Genomic DNA, 20,377 nt, shown 5'->3' with positions numbered 1-20,377 from the left:
TTTTTTTATGGGGTACTCAGGGTTTTGAGGCACCAAACCCTAAATCACCGCCACTTTTAAGGCAGGAGGGCCCTCTCGTGGCTGTGGCCATGGGGGCAGGGGAGGGCAAGGCAGTGACTACTGATTCAGCTGGCACATTTTGCTGCTTAATTCATTCCCTGGCTCCAAATCGAGCCCAGATCTCCCCTTTCCTCACAGGAACAACCATTTCCCTGACTCCCCCTTACCAACCCTCACAGCCAGGATGGTTTCACTGAAGGCAACTTGGCAGGACACAGGCCAGGACTCTGATTTAAAGCCCAGCTGCGTTTCTGGGAGAGATTTCCGCCCACCTGATTGCTCTAAATTAAAACTATTGGAAATATTCCTTCTGCTATCAGGTGCGGTTTGAGCTGGCTGTCCCTTCCCTCTCACTTTCCCAGCAGACTTCCAGGGATGGATTTAGGGTTTCCCACCGCAGCATAGGGCAGCACTGACATCTAGTGGTCTCATTTCTGGGGCTTGGCGCTGCTTCTTTAGCAGCTCAAATAATTGTCCCAAGCATTTTCTCTGGGCTGGGGGCAGAAGGGAATAACTAAAACTCAGCCTGGAGCTGCAAATTTGGACGTTGAACCCATTTGCAAAGCAAAGAGGGGACAGCAAAGCACCCCAGGCTTCCCCCGAAACGGGGCGATCCTGCTGCTGCAGAGCAGGAACAGCCAACGCAACGTGGGGCTCGTCCTGGTAGCCAAAAATCCCTGGGGAGCTGGGTGCGGGGCAGGAGCAGCCCTTCGGGAAGGGGGCAGGAGGGCCCTGCCCGCTGCCTGGCTCTGCAGGGCTGGGGACACGCACAGGGGAGCGGGGCAGACGTTTCCAAGCTGCTTGATCAAAAGGGTCTCTAAATCACAGTGACTGGGGAGTTAATGGCTTTCACATGCTCCGGCAGCCCCTGGAAATGAGAGCGGAGGGCGAGCTTTGGGGACGGCGCATCCCGCGAGGGGTTAAGAAGCAAGAACCCCCAAAAAAGTCTCGAGGTGCTTCATCCTTCGCTGGGAGGAGGTGCAGAGGGGCAGCCAGGTGAGGTTTTGTTCTTTCCCAGCGCGTCTTTGGGCTGGTTTGTAACGAGCCCGGCGAGGCTACGAGGAATTCCAGCTACTGTTTGCAGAGCGAGCCGCTAATGAAAACCAGCGGTGCCTCCAAGCTAAGATGCAAGCACGTCCTCCCAGATCAAAGATGCAGCTCCGGGAGCGGAAAGCCGGGAATAAATTACATCCTGTTGCCTGCAGCCTCACCTGTCCTAGTTCAGAGCAGGGGCACCGCCTCCCTGCCTGCCCTCCTGCGGGAAGGCAAAGCCCGGGGAGATGTTGGCACCTTCAGTGGGGTTTGGGCTTGGAGGAGGCAGAGTCAGGGCTCACTTTTGGCTTCCTGTCCTGGCTCTGCGCTTTCCTGCTGGTATTGAAACACCAACTGTCCCCAGCCAAACGAAGCTGTAGAGGGAGGAAAACCCACCCAAGTCAGTGGAAAGCAGCAGCTCCAGCTGCAGACGGAGCTCCCTGCCAGGAGAGGAGGGGGCTGCTGAGGACACCCGCCAAGGCTCAGGGTGTTGAAGGACCACCTTAGGTATGGAGACGTGGCCCAGACCAAGCTACGCTGTACCTGGGCTTGCTTTCCTCCCTCCCTGCAGTTTTCTGTCCACTCAACATCTGGATTGGATGTGTCCCCTTCCACAACTGTATCGCTGTCCACCACAAGCATCCAAAATTATTTTTAATTATTATTTCCTCCTCTGCTATGGTCGCAAACCCCACACTTTACAAAGGAGTAACCAGAGCCCTGGCCCCAGGGCAGCTGCTGTGTGTTTACTGTAGAGGTAGGGATGTGGCTTTTAAGTGGAGATAATAATAGAGAGGGAGATGTAAATACATCCTGGAGTAAAGGGAGAGCAGCCTCTCACCCCGTGCCTCGTTACTCAGCACTGGCTGGACTCTGGCTTCCCAGGAATCCTGAGGTGCCAGATGCTGCTTTGCTCATTTCGTCCTTTTTAAGATTAGGCTGAGGTGTGGAGGAGCCGGTCCTTGGGCCGGTGCTCACAGTGAGGTTAAAGGAGCACAGCCGAAGTCCTGAGCGAGTGCTACTCCCTGTAGAAGGTTTAGACAATCAGGGCATGGAGCAGGATAGAATCCACCACCCCCAGACTGCAGCAAGGACGTCCCAGGATGTTCCAGTGCTGCACAAAGGACGCTCCAGAGGCCAGGAATTTCATGAACTAATGGAGAAGGAGGGCTTAAGAGGAAAGAAGGAGTAATATATACGTAGTGATTTCCCTTTCTCCGTGACAGCTGGTTGTTCCCTGCTTCTGAGTGGGTTCCCAGCCAGGGACAGAATGTTTCTGCCCATCTCCTGGTGTTTGCCACGCTGAGCACACAGCAGCTACCTGGATTTACAGCCTGAGACTTTTATATTGCTGCAGGATTTTCCCTCACTGCAAGGGAATTCAGTTGGGAATTCGAATTCAGTCTGAAACGGGGTGAATGAAGGGTTTGTAAATGAAGTCACACAACACACACAGAGAAACAAACAAAAAAAAAAAAAAAAGAGCAACAGGAGGAGCTGGCTGCATTGTATTATTCTCATAGGTATTTTCCACAAGTCTGATTTAGCCCGTTGTCTTATTCCAGCTGGAGGAAACCCCATGTGGATCCAGCTGTTGGTTCAGAGCATGGAAACTCCTTGTACATGTGTCCTGTTGGAGTTTTCCCTGGGGCCCAAAGCCCTCTCTGTCCCTGGCTAAGGGAGGGACATGGGAACCTCCCGAGGCACCTTCTGAAACGAGACGCTCTCCAGCTGGCACGGGCCGGGTGCTTTCCAGCTGGGAAGGGATGCTGAGAATCAGCCCTCTGGAGTAAATCCTTCCATGGTGGTGGAGGGGAAGTGTGCCAGCCCCTGTCCCAGGGGCAGGACCCCTGAGCCTGGGTAGGACCAGACCCGTGCGGGCAGCGCTGGGGCTGAAGAAGGGGTTAATACAGGGAGAGCAACAGGCTGGAGTTGACACTTGGAGGCAGGCGGGGCTGCCGGCGCCTGATTGGCCTCAAATCGTATCCAAAAGTGGGTTGGGGTTTTTCGGTTTTTTCCTTTTTTTTTTTTTTTTTTTTCTTCTCTGCTTCTCCATCTTCTTTTTTTTTTCTTTTTTTTTCCCTGTTTTTTTTTTTTTTGGGGGGGGGGGAGTTGGATTTTTTTTTGGTCGTGGTTTTTTTTCCCTTTTTTTTTTTTTTTCGGCTGCGTTCTCTCTCTCTCTCTCTCTCTCTCTCTCTCTCTTTCACTTCTCCTCCTCCCCCAGGCTCCGGCTGGCAGGGGAGGGGAGTGGGGAGAACAGCGAGAGATCAAAAATAAACCTCTTATGTCAAAGCCGGGGGGAGAAAGTATAAATACAGCGGGCTCGGCGTTAGGCGCGGAGGCTGCGGGGGAGAGCCCGGGGGGTGCGGGGCCGTGCCGGGATGGGGCGGCGGGTGCTGCTGGGCGGCCGGGCCCCCCTCCACCTGCTGCTGCTGTGCCACGCGTGGGCGCTGCCGCCGCCGCCCCCGCGGGACGCGCAGCCGGTGCTGCCCGCCCGCCTGCCCGCGCCGTCGGGGCAGCTGGCCCTGCGCCTGGCCGCCTTCGGCCGCGCCGTCGTCCTCCGCCTCCGCCCCGACAACGCGTTCCTGGCCCCCCGCCTCCGCCTCCAGCGCCTGGGGGGCCGCCGCCCGCCGCCGCCGCCGCGCCGGGGCTGCTTCTACGCGGGCGCCGTCGAGGGGAGCCCCGACGCCCCCGCCGTGCTCAGCAGCTGCGGCGGCGGCGGCCTCAGAGCCGCTTTCCTGCTGGACGGGGCGGCCTACGAGCTGCAGCCGCTCGGGCTCGCCGCGCCCGGGCCGCCCTGGAGGCGGCTGCACCGGCTGCGGCGCCGGGCGGCCCCGCCGGGAGCGCGTCCCGCCGGCAGCGGCAGCGCGGAGCCGCTCGCCAGGGCCAAGCGGTTCGTCTCGCAGGCGCGGTACGTGGAGACGCTGCTGGTGGCTGACGCGTCCATGGTGCGGTTCTACGGGGAGGACGTGGAGGTAAGGGCTGGCGGGGTCTGCCGTCCCCCCTGCCCGCATCCTTCTGTCCTCGCTTGCGCCTGTCCTGTTTGCAGCTCTTTCGTCCCCACAGCCTCTGCATCCTTCCGTCCCTTGCTGTCCCCATCCCAGCCGCCTCTCCGCCTCCCCCCATCTTCACTCCTGCGTTCCCGCTGCGTCTCTATCGCCTTCATCCCCCCATCCTCCGTCCTCCCTACACGTGCATCCCTTCATCCCCTTCATCCCGCTGTCTCCTGTCCCCATCCCCGTTGCCTCTCCTCCCCCAGCCCTGCTGCCTCTCCGTCCCCTCCTGTCCTCCCGCTTGCCTGCCCGCTGCCGGGTCCCCCCTCGCCCTCCCCGTCCCCCCAGCCCCGGGACACCAGGGACAACTTTGAGCGGGCGAGGGGCGGGGCGGGGGGACCTTGGTGCCCACCTTCCCTTGCTGTGTAGGGGCTGTAAGTCCCCGGGCAAAGGCTGCAGTGTTGATCTGTGGGGTTCAGTCAGTGTTTGGGGACCCTTTCCCAGACCCAGCATCCATCCCGGCGAGCCTGTTTCTGCACACACCGGGCACTGTGATGTCCCATCAGCCTGGTGTCCGCAAAGGTGGGGAACAGAGCGGGTTAATGCCCTTCCTGCTACAAGGAAAGAGCCGCGCTGCAAAGCAATGGGCTGAACTCCCTTCCGGGTGGGAGCCGGGGCCAGATAGTAAATAAACCAGGGGCTGAGTAATGCGCAGTCCCGCTCCTGAGCCACCTGTTAGCAGCTGAGCAGATGGATGAACAGCTCCTTTCCCTCAGCCACCAGCGCCGGGAATTTTCACTCTCCTTAAACACTCTGTCTGCGGAGACCCTGCCCCGAGCAGGCTTTGGGGAGACCCCAGGAGCAGAGACCGTGGTGCCTCAGCCCCCACACCCATCTCCAGGGCTGTTGATGTGCCTCATTCATCAGCACCAGGTCATTTTTCATGCCTCTGGCAAAGCCAGCTCCCCGCCCCTACCCTGCAGGGATGGGTGGTTCAGGTCCAAATTCAGGTTTGCACCCTCGGAAGTGCTCTGCGGTCTTTGCAAGGGATAACTGTGCACTGAAGTTGCTCATTCTCTGTTGCTTGGGCTCGGGGCTGGGAGAAGAGTTCTTGAAGCCGGAGCTCAAGAGCAGGGAGCAGCTGAAACCAGGGGCTGCACTTTGGCAGCCTGGCTTTGCCACTTCTACTGACTTTATCCTTCCCCCAGGGGCTTCTCCGCTCCTAACAAAGCAGTGTTTTAATGCCAGCCCTGCTCAGGCCAGGCTGGACCTTGGGAAATGCTAAACCTTGGGGCTCCAGCTGATTTCAGCTGCTCAGCATCACTCTGGTTTTGCCCCTTGCTTGGTTTTGCTGCCAAGGCAGGTTGCCAGGAGCAGATAGCAGAGGGTCAGTGAGTGAGGGGTGATACCCTGAGTGCTCACAGCACTCAGAAAAGAGTTTGAAGTGGAGTAAGCTGGATTTTTAAGCAACAGACATATAAATGGTGGTGGGAATTACCCTCCCTATAGTGTGAAGTTGGTCTCTGATTCCCCAGGAGGGCAAGAAAAATAGTACAGTGAACCTTCTGCACCCAGCTGGGCACCTGATGGTTTTAAAGCAAGACCCAAGGGTCTCTAAATTGCTAGAAATCAGGAGATGTATTTGGGTTGGGGAAATCCTGATAATGCCCAGCCTGAGCTGGGGGAAAAGGAACAACCCTGTGGGTAAATCTGTGAAGGCAGCAGGAGAGGAAACAGCACCTACACATAACCAAGGGGCTGGAGCACTGGCAGCCTGCCCTGGTTTGGCTGTTCCAGCCCTGGGCTGGATGATGCTGCCTGGTTGGTTCCCATTTTACCATCATTTCCTTGGCCCCAAGAGCAGTATCTTTGCATCAGCTCTCAGGGATGGGAGGGAAACCTTTAAAGATCTTGTTTTGGATGAATAGAGCAACAGCATGTTAAAATATTTGGGAGAAAACTTCCACCAGCTCTGGTGTAGCAGCTGAAAACAACCAAAAAGCCACCTGCTGTGTTTCTGTGTCTTTTGTTCTCTGGAACAAAAATGCAGGGAGCAGTATAGCCATCGTGCTTCTCCCTAAATACCTTTTTTGTGGGTTGAAAAAAGCAGTGGCAAGTGCTGGTGAGATCTTAGAGAGCTGACTAGGGGAGATGCCCAGGGAGTAGAAATGTTGAGTCAGAACAAACCACATTTATATAATGACTTTTCTTCCCGTAACCACACTTTAATTACCAAATATTTAGTAAAGGTCACCAGCATTGTTTGTATTCCCAGTTATTTTCTTGCATAAGTTGTAACAGCTCGAGCAGAAGAGTCACCCTAAGATGCGCTCAAGCGTTGTGAGTTATAATCAATGCCATGCTCTTGGTGGGAAAATGCTGTTAGTGATTTATTTCTAATCAATTTGAGCCTTATAGCTCAGCTGGTGCCCTAATTTAGGTAATAAGAGCTTGTTCTACCTTCATCAATACTTTTGTGTAAACCAGGAGGGAATGGTGAAGGGAGAGCAGAACTAGACCTGAAATTTGGGGGTTTAATCATTGTTTGGGCTTGATGATTGCAGGGGATGGGGTATTGGGGGGGGCATTAGCAGCAGGACAGTGCTGGGCAATAAATCCTGCGAGGATGGAGCAGGATTCAACCTGCAGTGACTGGGAAGAGCCTTCCTACAGGGATGGGAGCGAGGCTCCAGGCTGGACACACGAGTTTTTGCATTTTTCTTGCAGAGGATCCCAAATGCTTGAAAACAAAGGGACTGTGAGCATCACTCACAGAATTAAGTGGGGGTTTGAGTAGGGGGAGCTGAGGCAGGAGACGGGGCTGATTCTGCTGCTGTGCAGAAGGGCCGAGCACCTGCAGCTGGGCTGCACTTGCAAGGATGCTCTGCATGGCTCAGGAACATTTGCCAAGACACCTAAAGCACCAGGCGGTTCCAAAACCCAGCTGCAGCATCCCCAGCCAGTTGGCAGCCAAACGGGATTCCTGTGGTGGGATTTCTCCAGTCTCTTGGGTGCAGATGAGACACATTTCCAGGCTTTCCTCCGCAAGCACGATGGCTGTGATCCCCTTTCCCTTCTCCTCTTGCAAGTGAGGAATCTGCCGTTCCTGATTCCAGGGGCTGGTAATGACTGAGGACCACAGCAGAATCAGATCAGTCTGGAAAAGCTGGGATTCCTTGCTGACTTCTGTGTTTTTTCCAGGCAGATGTACAAGGTTTTAGGAGTGCTGTTGCAAACCCTTCCCTCTAAGACCAGACAGGTGCTGGAGCGCAGGGCACGGGGCATTGCCGGGGTCCTGCTGCTGGCTCTCCCACACCCAGATCGACTGGAGGTAAATCCAAAGCCACCCTGGAGCCCCCGTCCCCTCAAGTCCGGCTCTTAGGCTTGCTTTAGGGTATTTTGCAGCGTGAGTGGGTATATTTGCTTAATCCCTTGACAAAAGAAGCCAGCCCCTCCTAAACCCATCCCAGAGGCAACTGGAGTGGGATTAAAGGGGATCTTTGCAAAGAGGGACCTGCAAGGATGATGCTGCCATCCGCCAGCTTTTCTTCTGGGATTTGTCCTCTGAGTGTGACCCTGAGCCTGCATCCACTTCGGGGCAGGGGGCTGGAGGACCAGGGAGCCTCCCTAAATATTCCTCTGGCTGGTGCACTTGTCTGACACCAGGACATTCAACAGCTGCTGCATTTCAGGGCTTCGGAATGAACTGTGCAGCCTGAAGGGAGCTGGCTCCCACTGAAGCGACTCCCAAACTGTAGCACTCCTGCTCTGGGATGCTCTCAGGATGGGGTTTTACTCCATCTTCATCTGTGCCTCTGGGGAGGTGGGGGCAGTCTGGGTGTGCCTCAGTTTCCCCTGCCTTGAACACGGGTGATTGCTGCTTTTGTGGTTCAGCCCCAAATACCCGGCAAAGAGAAAGGGGGGGAAGATCATGTGGCAGACGGAACAGGGATGGACAGAGAGCCAGGAAGGCAGGAGGGCAGGCAGGCTGGCAAGGTATTCCACTCTCCCCTGGCTTGCCCCCCATTTCCGTCGGCTGCCTCCCACATTTTTGCAAGGGAATTCTTGCCCCGGGCTTGAAACCACAGGAGTAGCTGGCAGGGCAGCCAGCAGCCCCTGGGCACCCAAGCCAGGGGTGAGCTCACAGATGGTGCTTTGGGGGAAAGGGACAGCCTGGGATGTTTTTACTAGTTGATTTTTAAAAGCTGGACAGTCCTTGCGTCTGACCCTGGGTTTGCTGCCTTCCATGTGTCCGCACTCCAGAATCTCAGCATTTCTGTCTTCTTTTCCCTCCTCTGCAGAAATGTTGGCTTCTAGGGAGAAAGCAGGGGAAAAAGCCCAACCAAATCCAACCAATAATTGGATCCTACAATTCCTACAGCCCCAGGCTGGGCTGAACATTGCTCCCCACACGTTGGGGGAGCATGTTGGAGGGAGGCGAGTTGTGCTGGGGTGTTCTGTGGGTGCTCCCTGCTATCCTTCTGTTCTGGGTGGGTCCAGCAATGTTAAACCATTCTGTGCATACCACAGTAACAGTGTCTGGGGAAGAGCAGTTTCACCCATCAAAATAATAATTAAAAATAAACCCCAGCGTTTGGGCATCTTTGCAGCCTTCAGCTTCTGAGTGGTTCCCATGAAAGGGAATGTAAGCAGAGACTTTGCAAGAGCCTGTATCAGAAACCTAAATCCTTCAGTGTTATGAGGGTAAAGACAACCACTTCAGTTCCCCTTGCTCTGATTCGTATTTATTTTTCCTGTCCCTCTGCCTGTGCAGTTTGCTGCTGGAAGGCTCCTGGCAGGCAGTGTCTGGCTCAGGGCAGGGCTCTCCCAGACACAGGGATGCTGAGGCGGGAGGGATATCGGGGCTGCTGTAGTGCAGGTGTGTCAGGCAAAAGTCATCCCTCCTCATTTTTAGGGGGAAGTGGGTGGAATTTGATATTGAGAGCAGAGGGAGCCCAGGACTGCAGCTGGGGGGAAAAGGGGCGCGAGGTTTGTGGGGGCATCACCCTCCATAGTGCCTTGGCATAAATGCAGTGCATGGGGCAGAGAAGGGATACTGCACGACCCTCTCTGGCTCACACTGGCGTCCTCTCCCCCCAGAGCAGGTGAGAGGCCGACTTTCCAGCTGTGTTTACCAGACATCCTGCCAGATCTCCCAGGATGCTGGTTGGAAACGGCAGCAAAACTCCTTGTGCCTGCAGTGCCTGGCAGGAATGCAGAAACCAGTCTGTTTGCAGCCTTGGGCTCCCCAAACCCAACCCAAAATCCTGCCCTGCACCTGATCCCAATACCCACATCCTCAGCCTCAGTGCTGGGAAGGAAACCCCGGAGAAGGCAGCATTCCCTCCCAAGTGCATGGTCAAGCCAGAGCCTGTTTGCAAAGGCAGAAGGAGGATGGGACCAGCAGGACTCAGCCCATCCACAGCCAGTTGTTGGCCAAAAGTGCTCAGCTGGCCTCTCCCGAGCCCTGAGGATCCCGTAATTTGCGTTTGGCCATGGCTTCAAGCCCGTGGCCAAGCCGAGGCAGTGCAGGTGGATTGCTGCTCTCCCCAGAGCAGTCAGGGTCCATCTGAAACCCAACCAACTCCTGCACGGGCCAGGGATGGGTATAAATAGATACCAGATGGTGGAACAAGTGAATTTGACCTTTTAATCTTCACTAAATAGCTGTTTGTTTGGCTTGCTTTCCATCTTCCCTTTCCACACACAGGGAAGGTGGACAGATGTTTTCCAAGTCCCTCTGTTCCTGCTGCTGAAAGAGGTTTTTGGCTGGATGTACCCCTGAGGATGTGAGGGTTGGTGTCCTGGGGGATTTGTGGTATGAACTGAGATCTCCCAGGTCAAATCTACTGTTACGGACAGAACCCTCTAATGGGTCAGAAAAGGATGCGGCTGGATTTATTCCCTTGGAAATGACGGGTGATCCCATGATGGGCAGCTCCAGTGCAGAGCATCCTTCTGGATCTTCAGGGGTGTAATTTTAGGAAGGCTTTGTGATATTTTTAGCGAGGTTCCCAATGGACTTTCCCCACAGGGTGAACAATTCCCCCAGGTTTCATGGAGCAAACGCTTGTGGGGGTCTCGCCTGGATTTCTTGCCTCTGTGGTGACTTCTCCATGACATGAGTTGCATGCTCCGGGCTGGGATGTGAGTCACGGCGTAGAGATCTGGCCAGTCTAAATAAACCAGTCTATTCACTGCTCCCATCAGCCTTGCTGGGGCCTGCCCTTGGATAATGAGCCGGGGAGGACTTGGGACATGTCTTGTTGAAACAAAACATCTGTTTACATGGAGCTGCCGGTGGTGGGATAAAATGTGGCAGAATAATTTAAAATAGCCACAAGTGCCCTGGGCAAGTGGCTCTCAGTGCAGCAAATATGCTGTATCTCCCTCACCATCTCCCTCATTTGCTAAGGAAACAGCATTTTGTGTCTCAGAAAATGGCATTGTCCTGGCAGTCCTGTGATGGATGGGCACACAGAGTCAGCTTTGCTCAGGAAATGTATTTTGGGTGAAACTTGGCTGTCGGAGAGGGCTCCCATCGAGTCCTTCCAGTTTAATTAGGCTCTGAATTGAGACCGCAGGGTGTAATTTGTCTGGGGAGGAGAGAAGCCACTTTCTCTTTCCCAATACTATATTGTGTAATAGCTGCATTTTTTTCTCCTGACTCCGGGCCGTGAGGATGCCAAGAAGAGGAGGAATTCTGATGCTCCGATAAGATGTTTACATCAGCCTAAACATTGCTGGCGCTTTTGACATATGAAGTAATCCCTGCTCATCGCCGAGCAGGGGATGCTGCCGGGCAAAGACTTGGCTGTCAAAGTGTTTTAGTCCCAGTTTGTCGCCAAGGATGTCGGATTCAAACCCTGTGACCAGCACAGGCAGAAGTTTTACTGGGTGGTTTTGCACCAGCAAGATGTGTGTGAGCAAGATGAGGCTCCTGCCCTGGGGCAGTGAGGGCAGGGTTAATGCTTTGGGAATATGCACAGAACTCTCCAGAATGCTGAGGTTTTCCCCCAGGAACTTCTTCCAGAGGGATTTCTAGGTGCAAAGGCTCCATGGGAGGGGAGACACAGCGTTTGGAGAAGGGGATGCAGGGCTTGTCCACCAGCACAAGGTAAAGCATCACTTACAGGAAAGGCAGTGCTGACTCCATCAGCCCATGGTCTAGATGTCATGGGCTTCATAAATGAGGCTGATTCCTTCTTTTCAATCAAAAAAAATTGCCCCGTAGCAGAGGTTTTACCCAGGCTCTGCCTGGCCATCTCTTCCCCCACAGAACCATGTCCTGACCCTGATGTCCATGGCAGCTCGCATCTACAAGCACCCCAGCCTGAGGAACTCCATCAGCCTGGTGGTGGTGAAGGTGCTGGTGGTGGAGGAGGCAGCGGCGGGGCCGGAGGTGTCCGACAATGGGGGGCTCACCCTGCGCAACTTCTGCAGCTGGCAGCAAAGGTTCAACCCCCCGAGCGACCGGCACCCAGAGCACTACGACACTGCCATCCTCCTCACCAGACAGGTCAGCATCCCTGGGGAATGCTCCAGGGTGGAAAGGAAAGGGGTCAAAGCATCCATGGAGGGAGAGAGGGGGGTTGGCCACGGAGGTCGATGCCCTGCCGTGCAAAGAATGGAGCTTGCAGCAAAGCAGCTGGAGGGGTGGTTTCCTTTGGGGTGCAGACCAGTGGTGGGTTGCCCACAGAGATGTTGGGACTGAATTTGGGACACCCTTGCCCTGCTGACCACTCCCCCTGCCCGGCACAAACAGGATTTCTGCGGACACCAGAGCTGCGACACGCTGGGAGTGGCGGACATCGGCACCATGTGCGACCGCAACAAGAGCTGCTCTGTGATCGAGGACGAGGGCCTGCAGGCAGCCTACACCCTGGCTCATGAACTGGGTAACACGTCCCTTCCCAAGGGGAAGTCTGCTTCTTCCAACCTGCTGCTGGGAGGGGTTGTGGCACAGCCCAGCACCAGCATCTCTTGTCTGGGGACCACCCACTAAGCCGTGGGGAGCTTCTGGCACTGATAAAAGCTGGTTTGCACCAGCAGAAACACTGAGAAGTGCCCAAATTGTTGTAAATTGGTGCATTTGCACCAATTCATGAAGAATTTCTTCACTGGAAGGGTTGTCAAGTATTGGAAGGGGCTGCCCAGGGAGGTGGTGGAGTTCCCACCCCCGGAGTTGTTCAAGAAATGCCTGGACGTGGCACTCAGTGCTCTGGTGTGGTTGACAAGGTGGGGATTGGTCACAGGTTGGACTTGAGGATTTTGGAGGTCTTTTCCAACCTTAATGATTCTATGACTTACCTGCTGTGATGAGTTCAGGCATGGGATCAAGCACGTCTCTCCCTTGGTTTGCCATTCCTGCACCGACTAATTTTTGCCCAGAGAAGCTGTGGCTGCCACATCCATGGGAACATTCAAGGTCAGGTTGGATGGGGCATGGAGCACCCTGGGATAGTGGAAGGTGTCCCTGTCCTTGGCAGGGGGTGGAACAAGATGAGCTTTAATTCCCTTTTGTCCCAAACCATTCCGGGTTTCTGCAAGTTTGGGCTGCTTTGCCCTGCACACAGCAGGCTGTACCACTGAGACAGAGAAAGCAGCTTTTTATTCCTTCTGATTTATGGAAGGAAAAAGCTTTTGCAGAAGTAGGAGCTGCCTGATACCTTACAGATGCTCCCACGCACCATCTGCTGAGGAGCAGCAGCTGGGCTGGGGAGCTCAGCTCTGCCATGCTCTCTGCTCCCTCCCAGGCCACGTGCTCAGCATGCCCCACGACGACTCCAAGAACTGCGAGCGGCTCTTTGGGCCCCTTGGCGAGCACCACGTGATGGCCGCGCTCTTCGTCCACTTGAACAAGACCCAGCCCTGGTCTCCTTGCAGCGCCATGTACCTCACCGAGTTCCTGGACGGAGGGCATGGTAAGGCTCAGTCAGCTACCTCATCACTCAAAACAACCTTTTCCTTAATTGCTCCGGTTCTTTGCAATGTCTGGAGGGGTGTGTGGGGTGAAGGGGGAATCAAACCAGACCGTGGACAGAGGGGTGCCTGTTTGGTGCAGTCAGTGGCATCAAGCCCTGATAGATCCACCTCCAGCCTAACTCTTGAACTTTGCCCAGGTGACTGCTTGCTGGATGCCCCAGCCCAGCCCATCTCCCTGCCTGCCGAGCTGCCCGGCCAAAGAGCCCTGTACAGCCTGGACCAGCAATGCCAGCAGATCTTTGGCAAGGACTTCCAGCACTGCCCCAACACCACGGAGGAGGACATTTGCGCCCAGCTGTGGTGCAGGACCGGCAGCGGGGAGCCCCTCTGCCACACCAAGAATGGCAGCTTGCCCTGGGCCGATGGAACCCCCTGCAAAGCCGAGGGGCTGTGCTGGGACGGGCGCTGTGTGCAGCAGGATGCCCTGAAACCCCAGGTAATGGGGGCGCTGGGGGATGGTGGGAATGCTCTGGGAGGGAGCAGCTGGGGCTGGACAGGCTCAGAGATGGATTTAGCAGCTTCTCCTGGCCTCTTGCAGCCAGCGGTGAACGGCGGCTGGGGCCCGTGGAGCGCCTGGGGCTCCTGCTCCCGGAGCTGTGGGGGAGGCATCCAGTTCTCCCACCGCCACTGCGACAGCCCCAAGCCCCGGCACGGCGGCAGCTACTGTGAGGGCCAGAGAACCAAGTACCAGTCCTGCCACACCGAAGAGTGCCCGCTGGATGGTAAGGATGACAATTCCCAACCGCACGCTCAGCTCCCACTCCTGCTCCTCCAGAACGCATTACAGGGATTGCTCTGCTCATCCTTGAATATTCATATCTGGGGGGAGCAACAGCTTCCTGCTGGGGGCTGTGACCTTCTCTGGCTGATGGAAGGCGTGTGAGATCCCTCCTTCATGACATTCCTCCTCTGCTTGCACGCTCACCCTGTGTTCCCACTATCCTTAGCTCACTCCCACATCTCTGTGATGGCTAAGGGCAGCAGCTCCTTCCAGCTTCCCGTGGATTTTGGGCCATGTTTCACCTTTCCTTTCAGGGAAAAGCTTTCGGGAGCAGCAGTGTGAGAAGTACAACAGCTACAACTTCACGGATCTGGAAGGGAATCACTTGGAGTGGGTTCCTAAGTATGCAGGAGTGTCCCCCCGAGACCGATGCAAACTCTTCTGCCGAGCCCGAGGGAGGAGCGAATTCAAAGTCTTTGAGGCCAAAGTAAGATTCCTGGTGATGGGAATCACCACAGTAAGATCCCTGGTGATGGGAATCACTCCTGTTTACCCCATTTCAGAACTCATCCCCTCATTACTCCTCTGCATCCCCCTTTCCCAGGTGGTCGATGGGACGCTGTGTGGCCCAGAGACCCTCTCCATCTGCGTCCACGGGCAGTGCATCAAGGCTGGCTGTGATCACGTCATTGGGTCCTCCAAGAAGCTGGACAAGTGCGGGGTGTGCGGTGGCAATGGCTCCACTTGCAGGAAAATATCCGGCTCGCTCAACAGATCCAAGTGAGGCGCCAGGGAGAAGGTTCTGCAGGGATGGGCTGTGGGAGAAAAACCAGCATCCTCTCTCCTTCCCCTTTTTCTATGGCTGAAGTTCTAGGCTAGGAATATATAAGGATCCAAGCCAGCATCCTCAGCCGGCTGGCACCGCAAGAGCCTGGGCTCCTCCCCAGACTCCGGGGCTTAAGCTCAGTTTATTTCGGGGCAGAATTATACAAGCCAAGTAGAGCTTATTTCCTAAAATAATAACTGATGTGACGGGTTCGGTACACCACCACAAATAAATCTGCTGCCCCAACAAGTTTACAAAACACGTTTCACCCCCGTGCAGTGAGTTGGACGCATATTCAAGGGCTGATGTGTGATGTAAATATTGAATAACTTTTCCCTGGGCTCGGGGGTGAATTTGAATCCTGGGACAAGGGCACTGAGGCAGCCACTTCCCTCACCCAACATCTCCGTGGCTTTGCCAAAGAGCAGAGTTTAAGGCTTTTGTTGGGAAACCGTAACAAAAGCCCAACCGTCCAATTCCATGCAGCGAGGTGACTCACACAGTCAAATTAGATTTCCTAAAAGCTTTCCTTCCAGGGAACAGCTGAAACGGGGCTTCCACTCTCCTGTGAGTTGTTTGTGGTTGACTAAAGGGAGATTAGCGTAGGAGCTACAGCCAAGAAGAGATCCCATTAAGATCAGAGTGAGGGAGGCCAGGGTGACGGAGGACAGAGTTTGACTCAAAGACTTTTTTCCAAAATACTCTGAACCTAATTACTGACCGCAGCATCCACCATGGGGATCCATGGAAAACGATCCTGCTGGCCCCACAGTGTGAGTCACAGTGCTGAGGGCTCAAGTGAAACCTTCCGCGTGCTGTCCTGGGAGCTGTGGTGCTCCAGGGATGGGCCTTGGCTGGCTCTGCAGGAAGATGTTTCCCTGGCATGGGAATGCCCTCTGTATCCTCCAATGGGATTACGTCTGCATTGTAGTGGTGGCTGCAAAACCCTTCAAAAAGTGGGTTGAGGGTGCAGAGACTGCCTCCTATTCTGTTGTTCTATATCTGTATCCGTATCTATAGCTACCTCTGTATAATTTCCATATTATCTGTCAGTAGACGATGTCATCCTTCAGCATCACCTGTGGCAGGCTTGCAGTCCCAAACACTTCACCATCTCCAAACATAGGGAGTGAGGGGGCTTTCCCACCTAGGCTGGTAATCACAGGGCTGTTCATTTGATTGCATCGCTCATTTTCATATGGAAATCAGTGAAATCTTCCAGCTGAGCTCTCATCTAGAACATCTGCAATATTTCTGGCTCTTGAGCACTCGGGGTTACAGAGAGATGGCTTCAGAGCCAGGATCCCAAGTGCTGTTCCCGACATGGGTTAGTAAGCCTTGAAAAATAACCGTGTCCCTTTTTCGTGTGCAGATATGGCTACAATGACATTGTCACCATCCCCGCCGGAGCCACCAACATCGACATCAAACAGCGCAGCCACCGAGGCATCCGGCACGATGGGAATTACCTGGCCCTGAAGACCCTGGAGGGCAAGTACCTGCTGAACGGAGACTTTGCCATCTCAGCCATGGAGCAGGACATCCTCATTAAAGGGACAATCCTGAAATACAGCGGCTCCATGACGACTCTGGAGAGGCTGCAGAGCTTCCGACAGCTCCCAGAGCCCCTGACCGTCCAGCTGCTGACAATTGCCAGTGAGGTCTTCCCACCAAAAGTCAAGTACACCTTCTTCATCCCCAAGGACGTCCCTTTCAGCAAGCAGAAGGGCAAAGAGAAGAAGTCAGTCAACGTCATCCGACCAATGCTGACCTCCCAGTGGGTCCTGGGTGACTGGTCTGAGTGCTCCAAGACGTGTGGCTCCGGCTGGCAGCGGCGGACGGTGGATTGCCGGGATGTGGAGGGTCAAACCTCCTCAGCCTGCAACAGATCCCTCAAGCCTGAGGACATCAAGCCCTGTGGAGACATGCCCTGCCCTCTCTGGCGCCTGGGTCCCTGGTCCCCGTGCTCCCAAACGTGCGGCGAGGGCGTGCGGACGCGCAACGCCTCTTGCATTGACTATGCCGGTAAAATCACTGCCCCAGAGAAATGCAGCTCGCCAGGGCCACCGCTGGCCACCACGGCCTGCGTGCTGCGTCAGTGCTGAGCCCTGCCGGGGTGCTCAGAGTCAAGGGTGCCACGGGCTTCCACCACCCTGGGGCGGGACAGCGAGGGTGCCGTGGGCTTGCTCGCCAGATAAATAACCACTTTCCAGTGGTTCATCCCCACCGCATCGATGTCTACCTCAGAGGGGAGAATAACGGTGGCAAAACAGGGAGGAATCACTTCTTTTCCTTTCTTTCTTCCTTTTCTTTCTGGCTGGCTGCTCGCAGGCAAGTTGTAACTTAAAGGGAAAAATAAGCGTATCCGTAGGGTGTTTGCGAAGAGCTGTCGTTGAATGTGGTTGCAGGTTCCTTTTGTAAGGTTTGCTGGGGTTTGGCACTGGAGAAAATGTGGAGCCTGGTTTTGCCGTCGCCCCATCCCAGCTGCAGGTCAAGGAGGTCCGGGGTGGGTGTCTGCTGATAAAACTGGGATCCCTTCACAAAAGGCATGGAATGGGTTGCCATCCCCTCCCTGCAGCAGCGTGGGTGTTCTTGAGCATGAGGAGTGTTTTATCAGCTGTGGGTTTAACTTGGGAGATGAATTGCTCATGTGGATGGGAGAAGGAATAAGCTGAGGGCCAGATCCTAGTATGAACTGGGCAGGAGGACAGGTGAGAGGTGGTCCTGGTGGTTTCTGCTGGATTTATAATCTACAAGGTGACAAATCTCTATCTCCAAACACCCCTAGCATCTGCAGTTATTCCTAGAGCTGTTACCCCACACCTCTGTTTCCCCAGCTATAAAACCAAGGCTTAATTACACCTGATCTGTCTTACAGGGCCACTGTGAGGATTAATTAATTCCTAATTCTGCAGTGCTCTGACTGCGAAATGCGTATTGGGATGCCCTCTGGAGCAGGCACTCTGGTGTGCCAGCGTTTCCTTTCCCATCCTTGGCTTTCAGTCCCCTGTGGGCTCATTTTTTCAGCTCTGCTCTAATTTTGGAGATAATTCAATAGCCTGGCTTGCAGCAGGGATGAGCCCAGGATCTGTAGATCATGCCAGAGGTGACCAGTGCTGCTGTTCACCTCTGCTTTCCTGGGATATGTGAAGATGCTCAGATCTGGTGCCAGCTCCAGCCTTGCTTAAGCAATTCTCAGTCCAAAACCAAGCCTGGCAAGGCTGGAGCTGCTCTTTCCCAGTGGGAAGCAGCCACATCCCTCTCACCAGCCCAGGTGCTGCCTGGCCCCAGCACAGATGGCTGTTCAGACCCTGAACTTTGCCCTTTCCGAAGCAATCTCTGGCCATGTGCTGGCAGCAGCCAGTGCCTGGGGAGCCGGGATGGAATTTGGAAAGGTTTTGCTATTGCTGGATGAGCAATTCAGTATCTCCATGCTCCTCTCTCATACCCTGCATTGGCTTCCTTTTTGGCAGCAAAATGTTGAATTTCCAGTGGGATCTGCCTTTTTCTTATAGGAAGGGGAGGAGGGCTGGAATTTTTGATGTTTCAGATTCCCCATTCACACTTATGGAGCGAATCCTTTTCCTTGTCCCTTTTGCATGAGCGAGCCAAGCTCGTGTGAGACCCTTTACTCGCTGTCCAGACAGGTTTGGAATGGGATGGTGGGGTGAGCTGCTCTATTGAAGACAGAAACCCTACTATTTACCTGAAAACATGAAATATTCCTGTTCCATCTCCCATACATGATTCTATCAAAACCACGGGAGCTACAGCCCAGGATTGAGGGTATTAAGGGCTTGGCTCATTTATTTTTTTTAGGAAAGGGAGGAAAAAACCAAAGGCCAGCTGCAGCGTTTGGATGCAGAGCTGTTTGGGCTGTGGTACAGACCTACCTTTGGGCAATGTTCTGCATCTGCTAATTAATCTCCAGGAATTTAAGTTCTAACAAATAGCTGGATGCTAAAGTCATGTAGCCTTGCAGGGTTATTTTCTTTTTCCCCTCTGAGTCTGGCAGGGTTTTAACTCAAAGTCAGCATGTGTTTCCTCTCCAGTGTCACCACCAGCATTTAGGATGGGTCAGGAATATCAGTCTGAGACAGTGCCAAGGAAAACGTCTGTATTTATCACACAGGAGTCGTGCACGCCAAGGGGCTTTTCCAGTTTTTTTATAATCACTGCGCAGCTGCTTAGCTGGAGCTTCCTAGATGTAAAAACTCCTTGTTGAGGGCAAATCCTGCTGCTTTTCCAGCAAGGAAGAAGGTGGGGGATCCCCCTGGGATGGGGGGAACCAGAGGCAGTGATGCTCTGTTGAGGTGTGGGGTCTGAGTGATGCCAAGTGGAATTCCTGCCCCAGGCTTCTGTAAAAACAAGTAGCCTTTACGCTGATTTAAGTCTAAGAGGTTATATATTAGGCTATATATATGTATATATATATGTATGTTTCCCTTCAGTGAAGGATTGTAGCAATGTACTGAGCCTCTTGTGTTAGGTATTTATTATAAATTTCTGTTTGGTTTTGTACAGTAGTGGTCTGGAAAGGGGAAAAAAAAGAAGGAAAAAAGAGATTTAAAAAGACTGTGTTTTAACATGCTGCTCCCACATCCCCTCTCTGAAAGCTGCAGTGAGGTCGGAGAAGGGATGTCCTTGCTCATTGTTTATCCACTCTGGTATCTGACTGGTGTTTCCCTCCTCCCAGGTGAACCAACCAAGCTGTGCAAGCATAACAAATCCGGCCAAAATTAAGCTTTGGAATTCATCTTGAGGAGAGGGGGAAAAATACAATTTTCTGATTTTTAGCCTCTTGTTTGTATTTGTTTTTAATTTTGAAAACAGTCTGTTTGTGGCTCTGCCTTTACCCATTCAATAAAGGATTTCCTGCCTTTTATCTCTCTGCATTTGTCTTTATTTGCACTTTCCTCAGGATTATTATTATCTCCATCCCAGAGAGATTTTAAATCTCTCTTTTCCGTATCTTATTGATAATAAATGGCTCGTTCAGTTTTAAGAAGCTGAACTGAAATACTACATGAGAAAATAGACAGAATCCATGGAGCCAAAATGATTCTGCAGAAATTTTGAATCAAGTCTGTTTTGCAGATGCCTTATGAGCACCTACCTCCTTTCTATACATATACAGTATATCTAGCTATGCATATTATATACTTATATCATTATAGAATTATATGGGTCTATGATAATATATATTATCTATTATATAATATATTATTAGATCTATTATATAGATATAAGAGCTATAATAATATAGCTATATATAATATATATTATATATGTATAATATACATATTATACACATAGTATCATAGAACTCTAATTTTACTATATATCTATATTTACATCATATATTAGATATATATAAATTATATTATCATAGAACCCTATTATTCTATGATAATATATTTTTATATATGTCATATATATATTATATATACATAATACATACATACACACATTGTCATGGACTTTTATAACTATTACAATATGTAATAATTATAATTAATAGTCATATTCTGTATAATGTATCTATATATACAGAATGTGTATTATATATACATTATCTATATTATATAGACATAACACAGACACAGTATATCTATATATACATACAGAATATAAATCTGTTCCTACGTATCGATAATTCTGCTGTTGACTAGGAGGACAGACAGCCTAAATAGGACTTAACCAGAGGGGATTCTGACTCCTTCACTTAACTGTGTAATAACCACAGGCAGTGGGAATTCG

The 20,377-nt window shown here is 52.9% G+C and overlaps 1 protein-coding gene across 1 annotated transcript; it reads left to right on the top strand.

The window, feature by feature from the left end:
• The first annotated feature begins 3,361 nt into the window (after window positions 1–3,361).
• Window positions 3,362–19,502, top strand: ADAMTS8 (ADAM metallopeptidase with thrombospondin type 1 motif 8). Its single transcript, XM_032133819.1, is given in 10 exon segments — window positions 3,362–3,435; window positions 3,437–4,067; window positions 11,365–11,604; window positions 11,851–11,983; window positions 12,842–13,009; window positions 13,208–13,506; window positions 13,609–13,792; window positions 14,106–14,278; window positions 14,396–14,571; window positions 15,990–19,502. Coding segments are annotated over 10 exon segments (2,796 nt in total). The 5' UTR covers window positions 3,362–3,376; the 3' UTR covers window positions 16,723–19,502.
• The last annotated feature ends 875 nt before the right edge of the window (window positions 19,503–20,377 follow it).

This window comes from Corvus moneduloides, chromosome 25, assembly GCF_009650955.1.
Source record: "Corvus moneduloides isolate bCorMon1 chromosome 25, bCorMon1.pri, whole genome shotgun sequence".
NCBI lineage: Eukaryota > Metazoa > Chordata > Aves > Passeriformes > Corvidae > Corvus > Corvus moneduloides.
Note: the sequence above shows the minus strand (reverse complement) of the source record. Positions and strands in the feature narration are given on the sequence as shown.